We start from the raw sequence: 15,822 nt of genomic DNA, 5'->3' as shown, positions 1-15,822 counted from the left end.
AATCTTCATAAGGTGAAGCACTATTCCAAGTTAGATACAAGAATTTGTTATTACATTGGGGAACGTTTCTTACGGGTTTTTTTTTTTTTTTAAATCTAAAAGACAAGTGATTAAAAAGTATATAAATTAATATAAGACTAAAAGATACTATTTAACAAGCAATTTCTACTTGTCACTGTTCTTTACTGCTTTCTGCTGATTATTTCATAGCAACCTCTGAGATACATATCATTTTTTATTCACATTTTACGGATTAGGAGACTGACAAGCAGAGGGAGTTTTGTAACTTGTCCAAACTTATTCAGCCGATTTGAGGCAGAGTCAGAATTGGAACTCAGTTCATCTGTCTCTGAAGTCCCAAGTTTTATCCAATACACTATGATCCTATTTTCACAAGATAAAGAAATATAAATGTACATTAAAAACTAGAGATGTGTGTTTACTTGCTTAAAATAATATATTGTAAAAGTGTTTTTAAACCATTTTTATAAATTTTACACAATTCTTATAATTAATATATATTACTTTTGGAAGATAGCTTATATTTTAGAGAGAGGAGTTGATAAATGCTGGGTACACCAACGTTTTCTGCCATTTCCAAGGTTCAGAGCTGGGTGTTGGGTGGGATGGATGGCCTTGGAAGAGAGGAGGGGTGGGATATAAGTGGTGAGGGTCTAGGGTAATGAATTCAATACCATCTCCACTGGCTGGTGGTTGACTTTGTGTCCGGGCAAATAATAACCTTGTGGGCATTATAATTTCCCATGTTGTTTGCCACTCATGCCATTGGAAGCAGGCCTGCTTCCAAGTAGGGATATGAATGTGAATCAGTACCAAGTGAAGAGTATTTATTTTCCTCTTACCCAGCCTCATGTCTGTCCTCTTCATTTTTATTGGAGAGTCATTTTGTCTGTGCATCAGCTGAGACCAACTGTTGTATTGTGATGTTGTCACATTAAAGTATTTCCCCCTTTGCATGGAAAGAAAAGTGTCTGATTAGCAGCATGCTTTATACCCAGACGTTCTCTACTTTTTCACATGAGGGTCAAGCTGGGGGGAATCAGCAGGACTCTTCAGTTTGGATTTTGCTCTTAAATATGTATCATCCCTCTCTAAACCAATTGATGGATTTGTTCATGCATATTGATTCTGATTAACTTTTCTATTGTATCAGTTGGTAACTGGTCACATCAAGGAAATTTATAGCAAAGCATAATAATGATAATTCTTTAAAGAGAGTTCAAGATGAGAAAACAATTTTGTTCCCTGTTCCACATAACCAACTTCTGTTATACACTGATTTAAAAAAATCCCGTCTTTTAAAAAATGAATGTAGTATCTTTTTGACTAAAAAATTAGTTTATTCACCCAACTTTTTAAAAGTTACTCATATTTACGATGCTAAAGCATATTTAAGAAGATTTAAAATTCTTTTAAGTAGGAAAAAAAATTGAATAGTTTAAGGATGATTTCAGGTCAGATTAAAATCTAAACCAGACTATCTTCTCTGTAACTTGTCCTCTGGCTCCAGAATCCTGAATCATTACTCAGAAACAGACTTCCTGTACCTTTGTATTCAATGGCTCATTTAACCAGGAATTAACTGTTAGCATGTGCTTGATAAAAGCTTTCTGATAGATATATTGTTCATGAAAAGAAAGGGACATGCAAATGCCCATTTTCCTGATTGTTGAAGCCAGATTTCTAATTAGATAAAATCTGTATTACTGTTCTGCAGAGGTGCCTTCCCCAAATGATTGCCTAATATCTGTGCTCCTCACCTGTGAATAGGCGAGCATGCAAAAATGTGTGATAAGTCAATCTGAAAAATTTTCTTGTAACAGGTTAAAGACATTGTCTATTATTTTATTCGGTGACCCTTATCTTGGAGTGAACCTAAATCATCCCAGATGTCAACTCAAGAAGACTCTCCAAATGAACTTAGAGACCTCCTTTTGTCACAAATCGAAAACTATATCATTCCTTTTTGCCTTGATGAACAGAGACCTAAAACTTAAGCTTAGGTCTTAATTTAAGTGACTATCTCATACCTAAAAGACGAAAGTATATATACATTCTTGGCTCTAAATTTTCTTTTGGCTGTGTTTTAGCTGCTCTACTATTTAATAGAGGTTTTATAATCATAAACTGCCAGAGATGATTTTCTGTGTTCTTTTTTTTTTTTTTAAAGATTTTATTTATTTATTTGTCACGGAGAGAGAGAGAGAGAGCATAAGCAGGGGGAGCTGCAGGCAGAGGGAGAAGCAGGCTCCCTGTTGAGCAAGGAGCCCGATGTGGGACTCGATCCCAGGACCCTGGGACCATGACCTGAGCGAAAGGCAGATGCTTAACTGACTGAGCCACCCAGGCGTCCTGATTTTCGGTGTTCTAGGTATAAATGATAAACATAATTCTCTTGACAGGAAAAATATGGTGAACTTCTCTTTTCTGTTATATACATGCTGCCATACGGCAGTTTGGCAAGTTGAGATGTTACAGAACTTTTTATCCTGTATTCTTGTGTTGGAGGTTCAGTTATATAAAGACTGTGAAAAATGAAAATCTTTTAAAAATAGTCCCTTTGATTATTATTTCGGTGTTTAATTATAATACTAAATACTGAAATACATTGACCTGCTCTTAACTTAAACGTATCCCAATACAAAGTAGGATATTTCCTCTTTCCGTTCCTTTTTCCCTTTTCCCAAAAGATACTCCTTATAGCAGACTGACTGAGAAATTGGAATCAACCAAATGTTCATCAAAAGAAGAATTAATAGGGCGCCTGGGTGGCTCAGTTGGTTAAGCGACTGCCTTTGGCTCAGGTCACGATCCTGGAGTCCCTGGATCGAGTCCCGCATGGGGCTCCCTGCTCGGCAGGGAGTCTGCTTCTCCCTCTGACCCTCCCCCGTCTCATGTGCTCTCTCTCATTCTCTCTCTCTCAAATAAATAAATAAAATCTTTAAAAAAAAGAAGAATTAATAAATTGATAAGTTCATATTCTGAATATTCTGTAGCAGTTTAAAGAAAAGCAGATCTGTATACTACATACACATTATCAAATCACATTGATAGATACAAAGTGAGGTTGCAAAATACAGTTTCACACAGGCAAAAAATTTAAATTACTTTTTTCAAGGATTTATTGATGAATATAAATTCTCAATACAGATTTAGGAAGAATACATGCCAAATGCCTATCTAATTTCTATGCAGGGAAGAACTGTGATATTTGTGGAAGTTCAAACGGACTTTTGTTTTTTTTTTTTTCTGTGATTTTTCAAACTTTTTACAAATGTGTAAACTTGCAATTGACAAGTTTTAAGAAAATATTATATGAAAGTACCCAACATGAATAGCCTATGCTATATCTCTAGCTTTAATAACTGATTTAATGTCCCTGGGTGGATTCTGTGTTTTGCTGACACAATATTGGGACATTGAAAAAGAGGAAAAGATCATTTACAAAAAATCAAAAACTAAAAAAAAAAAATTACTATAAAATATATTTTTTTCTACTGATACCTCATGTTCTTCTGTTGACCTTTCCTAACCTTAAGAAATCATGGAAATTTTAAGATAACAGTACAATGACTGTGGGTTTGAGGCACAGCTAAGTTGGACTGAAGTCAGGTTGGCAAATTGTCATGCTGTTTTTGTATTTATTTCTTTCAACTTTAACACCCACAATTTATTAAGTGAGACTGTGGATAAAAGAGGAAGCTCAGAATCCTGTTTGGACACCGTTTAGGAAGGAAACCAGGTCTTTATGGGGCACCCCCTTCCTCTTAGCCACTGGCCAGGAAAACCATCTTTCTGTTTAAAACCTATTCAATCTGAGAGGTGGGGTGACTTTGGGAAGGAAGGTGACCTCTCCCTTGTAAAGTGGAATGGCTCTGTTTCCCCCATGACTGATGCAACTCATTTCCACCACTGTTTATAAGAACACTTGTGCTGAATGCTTGTAATGACAGAAATAGTCAGTTAAAATACGGCTCAAATTTCATGCCCTCAAATTTCCTACGTTATTTCAAATCTTTGATCATTATAATCTCAAGTGGAGCTTTTGGTTAGTTCCAAGTTTTGCTGATGTCCTTTGGGAGTTAACAGGGATGCTTCTTATAAGCCAGAAGTTTAATCAAGGCATAGACTGTAATCATAAAAGCATGGCTGCTCTCGAATCTGGTAAGAGAAGGCCTTGATGGGACCCACATCATTTCCAAAATGGTACAGGAGCTATTTTTCTGGGATGCCTTACATGTTGGGGTCCACTGGCAGATTAGGGTGTGGAAGTGATGTGACCTACTGGCTGAGAGAGGACATCAGAGGAACTTGATTATTTTGAAAACTTCTCAGCGTTTTGTGCATTGTAAATACCTTTGGATTTTGACCTCAGCTTCAGCTACGCTCATGGATTTAATTTGCATTGCTCCATGGCTGTGAAACACTGACTATCTTAGTAAAATCAGTTCCTTTATTCATTTCTTAAAAAAATATTTTAATGATCTCTTTATTTTGGGGTAATTTTAGATTTACAGGAAAGTTACTAGGATAATCTAGAGTTCCTAGATACCCCTCACCTGTTTCCCCTAATGTTAACTCTTCACATTGCCATGGTACATTTACAAAACCAAAAAAAGAAAACAGACATTGTGCATTACTGTTTGCTAAACTTTGGTCTTTATTTGGATATTACCAGTTTTTCCATTAATGTCCTTTTTCTGTTCTGGGATCCAGCCCAGGGTACCACATCGTATTTAATCATCTTATCTCCTTCTGTCTTCTGAATTGTGACAGCTTCCGAGTCTTTCCTTTTTCCCATGACCTTGGCAGTCTTGAGAAGTACTGGCCAGGAATTTTGTAGAATATTTATCATTTTTAATAAATGAAAATGTATAACTTCTGGGATTTTTGAAGGAAAGCCCATGTAGACCTGCTAATAATTTGTACCACTGATTTTCCATTAATAACCGTTTCAGCCTGTTGATTGTTACTTTATCTTCTTATCAGTTATAACAGTATTCTAGAATTTAAAGTTGATGTATGATGGGTTTAATATTTGCTGAATAGCTGCTTTATCTGTGTGTGTATGGTATGGTCTCAACTTTGCCAGTTCAGTTTAAACCTCCTAGAAAGTTGATATTTTATCTATTGTTTATGACAGATTCGAGATGGACAACCAAATTGCTACGTGTTGAAGAATAAAGATTTAGAACAAGCTTTTAAAGGAGCTATTTACTTGGAGATGGACCTCATATATAATCCGGTAAGTCTAGCTGGGCCAGCCATACCTCCCAGGTTCTCTGTACCTAAAGTAAAAGATGACCAGCCTGGCAATACTCAAATCTCAAATACCTGTAAAATGTTTCACACATATTGCAGCTAGAGAGAGAGAACAGGGTTTTCAACCTCAACTATAAAATCTGTGAGGGACAATTCAGTTTTCAACTGGTATTAATCCCCTTGAGCCAGTAGAAATGACGGTGTTTAATTCCCAGTACATCTGAATGTCAAGGAAAAAAAAATAAAAATAAAAAAATAAAAGGAGAAATTAGTTTGTTAGCTTTATTTCCGATAATCTTCTCGAAGGCCACAGTTGGTGTCAGACAGAGGTATTTTCAAGCCCCTGACATGTAATTTAGTTGTTACAATAGATGTCCTGCTATCCAACACTATGAAGAGAAGTAGTTACTCATCTGGAAACTACAGTTAAAGGAGGAATTTTTAAAACCTGTCTTCAACCTTCGGTTTAATATAAAATATGTAAATACTCATTTGCCAATCTTTAGCTATGGGCATAAAATCTGTTTTTTATACCATGGATTTATTATGTTTAGTTTTATAACCTATTCCTTGCATAAATATACTCATAACATCTATAATAATACCTAGTTTCAGGTTTTTTTTAAAGTGGAGATCTACTTTAAAGATACACAACAATCTGAATATAGAATTTTCCAGACTGTTTTTTTTCCATAAAATCATTACCTCAATATCTTTTTAGGGACTGACCTTTATCAAGGCTTTCTAGAGCAACGCAGATTTCAAGTCTTCTGGTCCATGCTTGGATTTCAATGATTTGTATGATACTTGATTAAAATATGGAATTATAATAATGGGCAAAACCATCAGAAACAAGATTGGGAGTTAGCAACAGTTGATTCTCGGTAGGCATGAGATTTGATTGTTGTGAGCAGAGATTCCTTAGCATGCAGAGGAGTGGGCTACTTAGCCGTGACCATGCATATGCTGTGGTGTCAGCAGCAGGTTCCAGAAAGGAAAAGGAGAGCGCAGGTTAATCCAGTCAGCGGTATAAATGAATGTAGGGTAATGGAGCTTTTACAGTAATTCTAAGAATGGCTGCCATTTAGTGGCTCTGACATTATTGCATTTAATCCTCACAATAAACCTGGTAAATAGGTATCATTAATGCCATTTTATGATGAGCAAATGGAGTTAGAGAACTGATTTACTAATAAATGATACAGATCCACATCTTTCTGATTCTGCAATGATTCCTATGCTACCCTGCTTCTTGTTTAGTGTATTTAAGAAATTATTCATAAAGTCAATGGCAGGGATATTTTTATATATTTTTTTAAATTTTTTTTATTCTTATGTTAATCCCCATACATTACATCATTAGTTTTAGATGTAGTGTTCCATGATTCATTGTTTGTGCATAACACCCAGTGCTCCATGCAGAATGTGCCCTCCTCAATACCCACCACCAGGCTAACCCATCCTCCCAACCCCCCTCCCCTCTAGAACCCTCAGTTTGTTTTTCAGAGTCCATCGTCTCTCATGGTTCGTCTACCCCTCCGATTTCCCCCGCTTCATTCTTCCCCTCCCGCTACCTTCTTCTTCTTTTTTTTTTTTCCTTAACATATATTGCATTATTTGTTTCAGAGGTACAGATCTGAGATTCAACAGTCTTGCACAATTCACAGTGCTTACCAGAGCACATACCCTCCCCAGTGTCTATCACCCAGTCACCCCCTCCCTCCCACCCCACCCCCCACTCCAGCTTATATTTTTAGTCTCCAGTCTGGAGGTGGTGGTGTTACTTCCCTCGTTCTTCCCATTGAGTTCGCTTTCCCTTCAAGGAAGTCCTCTGTGCATCTTGTACCACCGATGACCCTTCATTTCCTGTTTTCTTCGAGTAAGCACTTGTATATAGTCTATGCACACAGGTAAAACCTGAGTTTTAGGGAAGGCTTAACCAAGAAAATATGTCAGTTGTTTCATTTTCCAGTTGTCCATCCTATGGAGTGGAGAGGGACTTGAATTTTTATTCTTTGAGCTTTTCCTCAGTATGGTGATTGGGACAAGCCACTAAATCTCTCTGAGCCTCAGTTTATTCCCCATAAAATGGGTCTCAAATAACTCATCTACTTATTTTTCCATAGAATTGAGAGGAAATGAGATTCTCTGTGGAAAGATGTTTTTATAAGCAGGAAACAGATTTTCACAGACAAGGTATTATTGGTGAAAATATTGTTCAAAACCTTGATGGGAAGGAAGTTTTATTTCTTAGAAACTGGTTCGAGAGCCTCCTGAACTCAACCTCCTCAGTGCTTTAAAATACCTCCATTGATTGGCAAAGTGGATACAACAGTCTTAGGGTCTCCTGGATCCAGTCTGACCTACCCAGTGTGCTGGTGAAATGAGATACCCAGGAACACACGCAAAGCTCAGGGGTGTCCTCCATGTGTCACCCCATTGCTCTGCTCCGGGCCAAAGGCCCTTGGCCCTAGGGTCAGAAGATACTGGTTTCCACCTTCTTCCCAGTCATTAACAAGAAAAAGAGAAGAAAGGGGCGCCTGGGTGGCTCAGTTGGTTAAGCGACTGCCTTCGGCTCAGGTCATGATCCTCGAGACCCGGGATCGAGTCCCGCATCAGGCTCCCTGCTCGGCAGGGAGTCTGCTTCTCCCTCTGACCCTCCCTGCTCTCATGCTCTCTCTCTCTCTCTCTCATTCTCTCTCTCAAATAAATAAAATCTTTTAAAAAAAAAAAAAGAAAAAGAGAAGAATGAAGTCCATTTAAATGTTGCCCCTCCCCCCCTTTAAACAATGATGTCTTTCTAGGTCAAAGCAAGTATTAGGACCTTTACTCCCAGAGAAAAGCGCTTTGTTGAAGACACCCGCAAGCTGTCCAAGAAGGTAGGTGGGTACAGTAAACAGGCTGTGTGGTACACTCAGCAGTGGAAGTGCTTAACTGTCCTCACTTAGCATCTCTCCCCGCCTCCCTCTTCCCCTCCCCCTCCCCCCTTCCGTCCTTCCTCCCATCTTGCTTCCTTTCTTCCTCCACCACCCTTCTCCTCCCCCCCACCACCTTTCTCCGTCCCTGCCTCCTCCTCTTCCCTCTCCCTTTCTCTCTCTCTCTCTCTCCCCCTCTCCCTCCCTCCCTCTTCTTCCCTCTCCCTCCCTCTCTCTCTGTCTCCACCCCCACCCCGCCTTCTCCCAGCTTCTCCCCACCTCCACTCCTCCCTCCACCTCTCCCCATCTGTCCCAGAACAAGGACCAAAGTCAGCAGGATAAGAAGAAAAAGACTGGGCGCCTGGGTGGCTCAGATGGTTAAGCGTCTGCCTTCGGCTCAGGTCATGATCCCAGCGTCCTGGGATCGAGTCCCGCATCGGGCTCCCTGCTCCTTGGGAGCCTGCTTCTCCCTCTGCCTCTCTCTCTCTCTCTGTCTCTCATGAATAAAAAAAATCTTAAAAAAAAAAAAAAAAAGAAGAAAAAGACTGAAAACACAGATGTTGGATGAAGTAGAAGGTGTCAGCCCTCCATTCATCTCCTGAGTCATTCTGTCAAGGAACATTCCTAGTGTCAGCCTCTGTAGATTCTCTGACTTGGCTCTCCCTGCTAGCCTCAATCAGTTAAGGCCCTTTCCGCCTCTGTCCTAACAAGGTCTCAGGGAGGTGCTATGCCCAGGGAGGCCTTAACTTCCTCAGCCCGGTGGATCTTAGGGGCATCTAGCCTCGAGGTTCCCCACGCTGCTCCTACCACTATTGTCTAAATATTTGGGATGTGTTGGCATTTTACCTCATTCTGAGTTAACGGTCTCCCTCTGCCTGTTTCCCTTAATTCCTCACTCATCAGTTTAACAAAAAGGGATGATCTGGGCCCAGTAGGGGAAGTTTTGCATTTTTTTTTAACATGACCTTTATGTTTCTTTTCAGAGTCTCTCCCTGTCTTATTCAGAAGCAGTCCAGGATTTCACTCTGTACCTATTGTCCCTCTTCAGTTGTGTAACAAAGAACAAAGTGTCCCCTTTTTAAAGTGTTTATTACTTCCACGACTTCCTGTGGGGTGAGCAGCTGTGGATGACACAAAGCAGTTAAATATAAATTCATCTCCTCATCCTTTTGTTTCCCATGAACTTCTGGGCACACTTGGGAAGGGCCTGGAATGTCTTCTGAAGGGAGCATCCCAGTGTTTTGTTTTGGTCTGCCATAACATTGAGTGTAATATTTATTTGGTGTAATCTGAGTAAACGTCTTTTATTATTATTATTACTGCCTTGTGCCCTGTTTATTCGAAAGTTAAAACCTGAGTTGAAGTAGGTGGGGTAATTGCTTTGCAAACAAGTTGAAATGAATCTGCCTACAACTGGGAAAAAAAGACGTTTCCTTTGCCAAGCAGGACCTCCGCATGGGGTGGCTTTGGGCTCTGGAGCTCCAGGGGATTTGGGGTCTGTTAGGATCTTCCCTATGTGCCTTTCACCACGGTGTGTCTGCAGATTTTTACACAGTTGAAGCTTGTGCTTATGGATGCAGGTACTTGAAATCACTTACTATGTGGCAGGCACTTTTCAAAGGCCCTCAATTTTCTTTACTGTCTACAGGGTGAATACTAAAATCAACCCCATCGTATAAGAAAAGAGAGGTTAGGAAACTGGTTGGAGGTTGCACAGCTAGGAGGTGGGAGAGCTGGGTTCTCCTCCCACAATTAGACTTTCCTGTAGACTTTGTCTTCTGGACTACATGAGCTAGAATACTTGGACATCTAGTTTCTGCAAAAATCCATCCATTTCCTTCTAAACTAAACAATATAGACTCTCTCTTTCTCTTTCTCTTTTTCTTACACACACACACACACACACACACACACACACTCACACACACACACTCTCACACACGCATACCGAATGCCCTGCTGCTATAGCTTTTACCAGCTCAGTTTTGTCCTAAATATTATTGAAACAGGCTATTCTCCATCAAAAGAGCTACAAAGTACATTGTATTTTTTTCCTTCCATGGATGATGGTGTTTTAAAAAGAATTTTAGAAGAAGCATTAGGACTTTTCCTTTCTATTATTTTTTTTTAATTGGCAGCTATGCAAAATGTAATTTAAATGACTGAGCTGCCTGATCTAAAGAGACTATTTGGAGTATTTAAATCCAGTTCCTTGTTTTCCATTTTTTTTTTTTATTAGATCTTATCAAGGGATATAGACCGTGTGAAAAGAATCACCATGGCAATGTGGAATACAATACAGTTCCTTAAAAGCTGCTTCCAGTGGGAATCCACGTTGAGAAGTGCTGTTGCATTCGTGGTAAGCCTCGATTTTATGTTCAAATTATTTGCTTCTGAGTCCCAAATCCAAATGCAGATGAGTTTTATTTTACTGACATGAAGCAGAGTAATACACATTCAACATAGCTGAAGTTCACACCTGTAAGGAAACTTTAAAATATAAATGGGAGATGAGCCATGAGAGACTATGGACTCTGAGAAACAAACTGAGGGTTCTAGAGGGGAGGGGGGAGGATGGGTTAGCCTGGTGATGGGTATTAAAGAGGCATGTTCTGCATGGAGCACTGGGTGTTATGCACAAACAATGAATCATGGAACACTACATCAAAAACTAATGAGGTAATGTATGGGGATTAACAACATAATGAGATAAAATTTAAAAAAACCACTTCTATTATTTAACTGAAAAAAAATATAAATGGTATCCATTCATCTTTCTTACATATATTACAGCATAGATGAATATATAGATGTCTAAGATTGTACTTAGATCAGATTTTCCCTTGGAAATCCCTTAAATTACCCAAATCTTACTCATACTATCACTCAGTAAGTTTAAGAGACCTAAGTTCTGTATTTTTGTAAATTTTTTTTTCACTCAAAAATGTGTCTTTATACACGGTGGTTATTGTTACATTAACTGTGTCTGTATAGTCCCTCCATTGTGTCTATTTCTCTCCCTCTGTCCCAGTGAATGCCAGGACTTTTTGAGAAAATGATGGTTGAAAACTCACATGACAAAATTGCTCTAATTTATGTTTTAAGTAAATCTTCACAAACTTTGATATAAAAACATTGATTCATATCAAACCACTGTGTCACATGACAAGGTGACCCAACACCACGTAAGAGAGTGACCAGTGTACATGAGATGCACTCTTCCTTCTCTCTGATAATGCTGGCCCATCCTTAGGAGCGAAATAAAATCACACAATCTCAGAAGAGCCGCAAGAGATCTCAGAGTCACCTAAGGTAACCACTGAGGGTCCAGGAATCTTGTAGGGACTTGAAAGTTGGTGCCATGCCCTCACCTTATGGTTCTGGGCACCCTCCGCCATTTGTAAAAGGACTTGTTCTTGAAAAGATTGGTAGTGTCAGACGTGGAAGGAGAAACCAAATCTCTCAACTGCTAATCTTGTCCCTTTTTTTTATCATGCTATTAATCTTTGTACTGGGCAAAGATCACAATAAGGCCTAATAGGATGTGTGAGTGGTTCTGAGTCATGATCTTCGGTAAATCATGAATCTTCTGTCTCTGTTTTTTTGTTTTTGTTTCTGTTTTTGTGTTTTAATTGTCAATGTTCTCTCCTACCTCACAGGCACATCCTCATTAATTTTTTTTTTTTTTTTAAATCAGCCTAAGATGTCAGCGGGTTCACGGTCACTCCCATCCTTACTCCTTATTACACAAACAAGTATATCAGCTCCACAAGAGGCTTTTTCTTTGCCATGGAGAACATTCTGTTCGGTTTCATTAATTTTAGATTTTCATTGCTTCAAGATGTAGAGGGCCTATGATGGCTGTGACCTGGACTTTTAATATACTTTTTCTTTGGTCTGGAATTGCTAAAAACAATTGACCTTAATAAGAACATTAGTAAAAATGCTAGTAATCCATATCTGTCTTGTCTTGGCATTTATTCATCTGCTTCCCTTTCTTACAACATTTTCCGCTGGGGACCTCATGTGTTGCCTTCCTCTTCAGCCTCCCCACCTCCACTTCCCACCTGAATTCTCTTCAGAAACTTTCCACGGAATGTTCTCTTGTGATTCTGGGCAAAAGAGGAAAGTCAACACAATTGGTGGCTTCTTTCAGTCAGCACCCCAGCCAGCCCCTGTGAGGAGAAGAGGATTTCCTCTTTCTTGAGCTTAATTTCTGGCACCGTGATTTTTAGAAAAACAGAGCTCCATTGCACTGGCTTATGTAGGAGAATGACAGAAATGATTAATGGGCCGCTGGCCTGATCTGAAGAAAGATTAGAACAAATGAATAGAAATAGGTTGTCTACTAGAGGGGGCTTCTGAATGGGAAGGGAGCTTTGACAGTGGGTCCTTGCATGTGTCCGTCCTGGGGGCACCATGCCAGGAAACGCGCTCCCAGGCTAGCAGACGCAGGCGGCCACTTCATCCTTTCAAATCACTATGGCCCCCCAAATGGAAGATAAAGATGGTGCTCTCCTTGCTGGTTGTCCACCGTGTGATTTTTGCAAGGGTGTGTATTTATTGGGGGACATTTCCCAGTGGACATCACTGAAAAAAATGCAGTCAATTTAGGAATGATACATGCATGAACCTTTTCTGTGAAGGTACTAGAATGAGGAGTGCTCCCTTAAAGGCATTTAGTTTTCAGTTTTAATTTGAAATGCCGTGTTCGAATGTTTATCTCATGTCTACTTTGACCAGCCTTGGCAGATCTCAGAGATATTACAGATAGAGAGAGAGGTGTTCTCCCCTCCCTAAGCCGATGAAGTGTCATCTTATTAGAGAATGTTTTTGTGACTACTATCATCATGGTCATTCCAAAACTCTTTTCTGTTCCTAAAGCAAGAGCATATAAAGAAAACGTACTTTCAGGATAAAATAAAAGTATGTATATTAGTCTCCCTTATTATATTTTAAGATTATGGGTATCCAAGACTTCATTTTTGGAGAGAACATTTTGCTTTTGTGCCTCTTGCCTACGTACTGATGATGTTAGCCTCCTGTTGAATGTACGGATGGGTAATTTCACACTTTGGGGCCACCACTGGCTGTGATACTATGTCCCTGACTCTGTGGGATCCCATTAAGGGTTGTCTTTCTGCAAAGCATTGGATCCTCAGGTGACCTGGGCCAGAGAAAGGAAGGGCTCCTGTGATGCCGAAGGCCTGCTTCTTCTCTTCCTTGCTCCGCTGTGGAGAATGCTGGGTTTGTCACTTGTACACCCTGATTCTCTCCTGGGATCTACCAAGGACAGGATGCTGTTACTGGCCCTTATTCATTGGTGTGACAATTTGTTCATGCTTCATTCACTTAGCTTGGTGTTACGGGCGGAAGAGTTTTGTGGTGGTCTGAAGCAAGGTCTCAGGCCAAGCTTTTACTAAATAAGGCCTTTTTATATTCGAAAGTAGGCCTTTTTATATTCGAAAGTAGGATGAGTGGTATCTGAGGGTTCACTGCACAGGTGGGTAAAGAACCGTTTTTGGTGGGCCAGTTCCCAGTGGGGCTTTGCCTTCCCCTCGAGGTCTAGGAAGTGGCTCTAGCACCACAAGCTAAGGGCAAAACTATAGGAATTTTTTTTCTTATGTTTTGTCAGATAACATAAAAAGCCGATTAACATCATGTCAGTGCCTCTGTTTTCAGAGGAGACAAAGCATGAACATTGTAGGATTGTGTTTGGTATATTCTGGCTGTTCAATTTAAGACTTTATGAAAGCAAAGCATATGTTTCTAAGGATTCCTATGGGTGTGTATATGAATATATCATAGCTTGTTGAAAGCAGCGTTCAAGACAAGTGGCCTATAAAGATAGAAGTCCACATGGTGTCTGGTCAGAAGTGGGTGGACAAACATGGGAAGATTTATCTTATTAGACTGTCCAGGCGTAAACCCTTCCACCCTGGGATTTATCCCCTTTCTACTTACCCAGGTGGCTGTATTCCTAACACTTGGAGAAGAAAGTTGTCATTAATCCACTGACACATGCTATGTGAATGTTGCCCACAACATTGAATTCATTGTTGTAAGAAATTAAATTTGGATTTTTTTTCTGAGTGGTCAAGCCATTCATGCGTCTGTAGGCTCAATTTCTGTTTTGTTGGCATGATTATGGAAAATCTTGCTCATTTTGTCTCTTGGGTCTGTCTCTTTCATCCACGTTTTCTAGATATTTTACTCTGTTGCATTTTCTGAGCTTGACTTGTTATAAATTAAATATGTATATATTTTGTTTTTTCTGCTCAGAGAGTCCTCAACTTTTCCAAAGGAAAACGATGTCAGTTTATTGACAGAGGCACAGGGTAACTGAAAATGATGCCTAGAAGAAGCACATCTGGGTATTGCCCTGTGAATGGATTTGTAATTACACATGGTGTTTCATAGACCTGCACATGGTCATTCTCAGACACAGACTTTCACCTCTAGGTGTCTTTAATAGCTCACGTTTCAGTGCTTACTGTGTGTCGGGCACCGTCCGAAGCATCTTGCAAATGTTACCTCATCTAATTCTCACCAATACCTGCTGATGTAGGTATCAGTTATTACCTTCTTTGTACAGATGAGAAAAATGAACCCATAGAGGTTAAATAGAGTGTCAGAGCTCATATGCTTTTAAGAAGCACAGCTGGGATATTAACCCAGACCACAGGCTTTAGAGTACATGTGTTTAACCATTGAGCTGTACTACCTCTCACTGATGTTCAGAATTGCAGTGATTGTGGTCCTGGTATTTAAATAGATGATAATGACTGTAGGGACAATGACATTAGTCATTTCAGATATGTATTTAGATGTAATGAATGGGAGTTAAGCCTTTTCCAAGATGCTTTGGGCGGGGGGGACCCTCATCATTTGGGTGGGAATAATTCTTAGTCATGGTCATTATATTCACAAGAGATGGAGCCAGAACTAAAGAAGCATAAGGTGGAAATGTCTGTACCATCTCTGGGGAACAGCCCAGACCCTGAGAATCACATGCGCATGACATCCTTGGAATCTAGCTTGGTGGTCTGGAAAATCTCAGTGGCTGGTTCCAGGCTGAGCCCCCAGTTGGAGACTGAGTTATTTTTACCCACTGTGCAGGGGAAACTCTTAGATGATGGAGAAGGGCTTTCAAAGGGAGCATGAATGCTGAAAACAAGTACATGAAAGAGTCATGGATGGAATCTACAGTTTTGCCAGATTCTTTTTGAGAATTCCAGGTTGTTCAAAATAAAGGATAAGAGTAGAGATGAGCACATTTATCTATCTATCTACATTAATGCATTCCTTCAAACAGCTATCGGAGAGGTAGACCCACATTTCTAGTGTGTGTGTGTGTGGGGGGGGTGGGGAGGGCGGTACTCTATAGTCTCTCCCCATGTTTCCGGACAAATACATTATTTAATGATAGTTAAATGAATTGAATTTGTTCTCAAAAGATAATTCTGCATTGTGATGTTTATACTGTGGAACCAATCATCTATGGGGGATTTTTGTTTATTTTTCTGTTGGGTACATGTGTTTTACAAACCCCAATACTGTCTATGAAAAGACCTAATGTTACATTATGGCATAAGTGAATTATTTTCATATGACAAAAAAGCAT

At 39.6% G+C, this 15,822-nt stretch overlaps 1 protein-coding gene across 3 annotated transcripts in view; it reads left to right on the top strand.

Annotated features, from left to right (window-relative positions):
* MCTP2 (multiple C2 and transmembrane domain containing 2) overlaps positions 1-15,822 on the top strand; it is a 240,841-nt gene that overhangs the window by 148,959 nt on the left and 76,060 nt on the right. For all 3 annotated transcript variants that reach the window (XM_021680654.1, XM_021680656.1, XM_021680655.1), the window contains 3 exons: positions 5,165-5,266; positions 8,088-8,162; positions 10,438-10,557. In XM_021680654.1, coding sequence (XP_021536329.1) covers positions 5,165-5,266; positions 8,088-8,162; positions 10,438-10,557 — 297 coding nt within the window. The remainder of the gene's footprint in view (positions 1-5,164; positions 5,267-8,087; positions 8,163-10,437; positions 10,558-15,822) is intronic.

This window comes from Neomonachus schauinslandi, chromosome 9, assembly GCF_002201575.2.
Source record: "Neomonachus schauinslandi chromosome 9, ASM220157v2, whole genome shotgun sequence".
Classification (NCBI taxonomy): domain Eukaryota; kingdom Metazoa; phylum Chordata; class Mammalia; order Carnivora; family Phocidae; genus Neomonachus; species Neomonachus schauinslandi.
The sequence above is the reverse complement of the archived record's forward strand: the minus strand, read 5'-3'. Positions and strand labels throughout refer to the sequence as shown.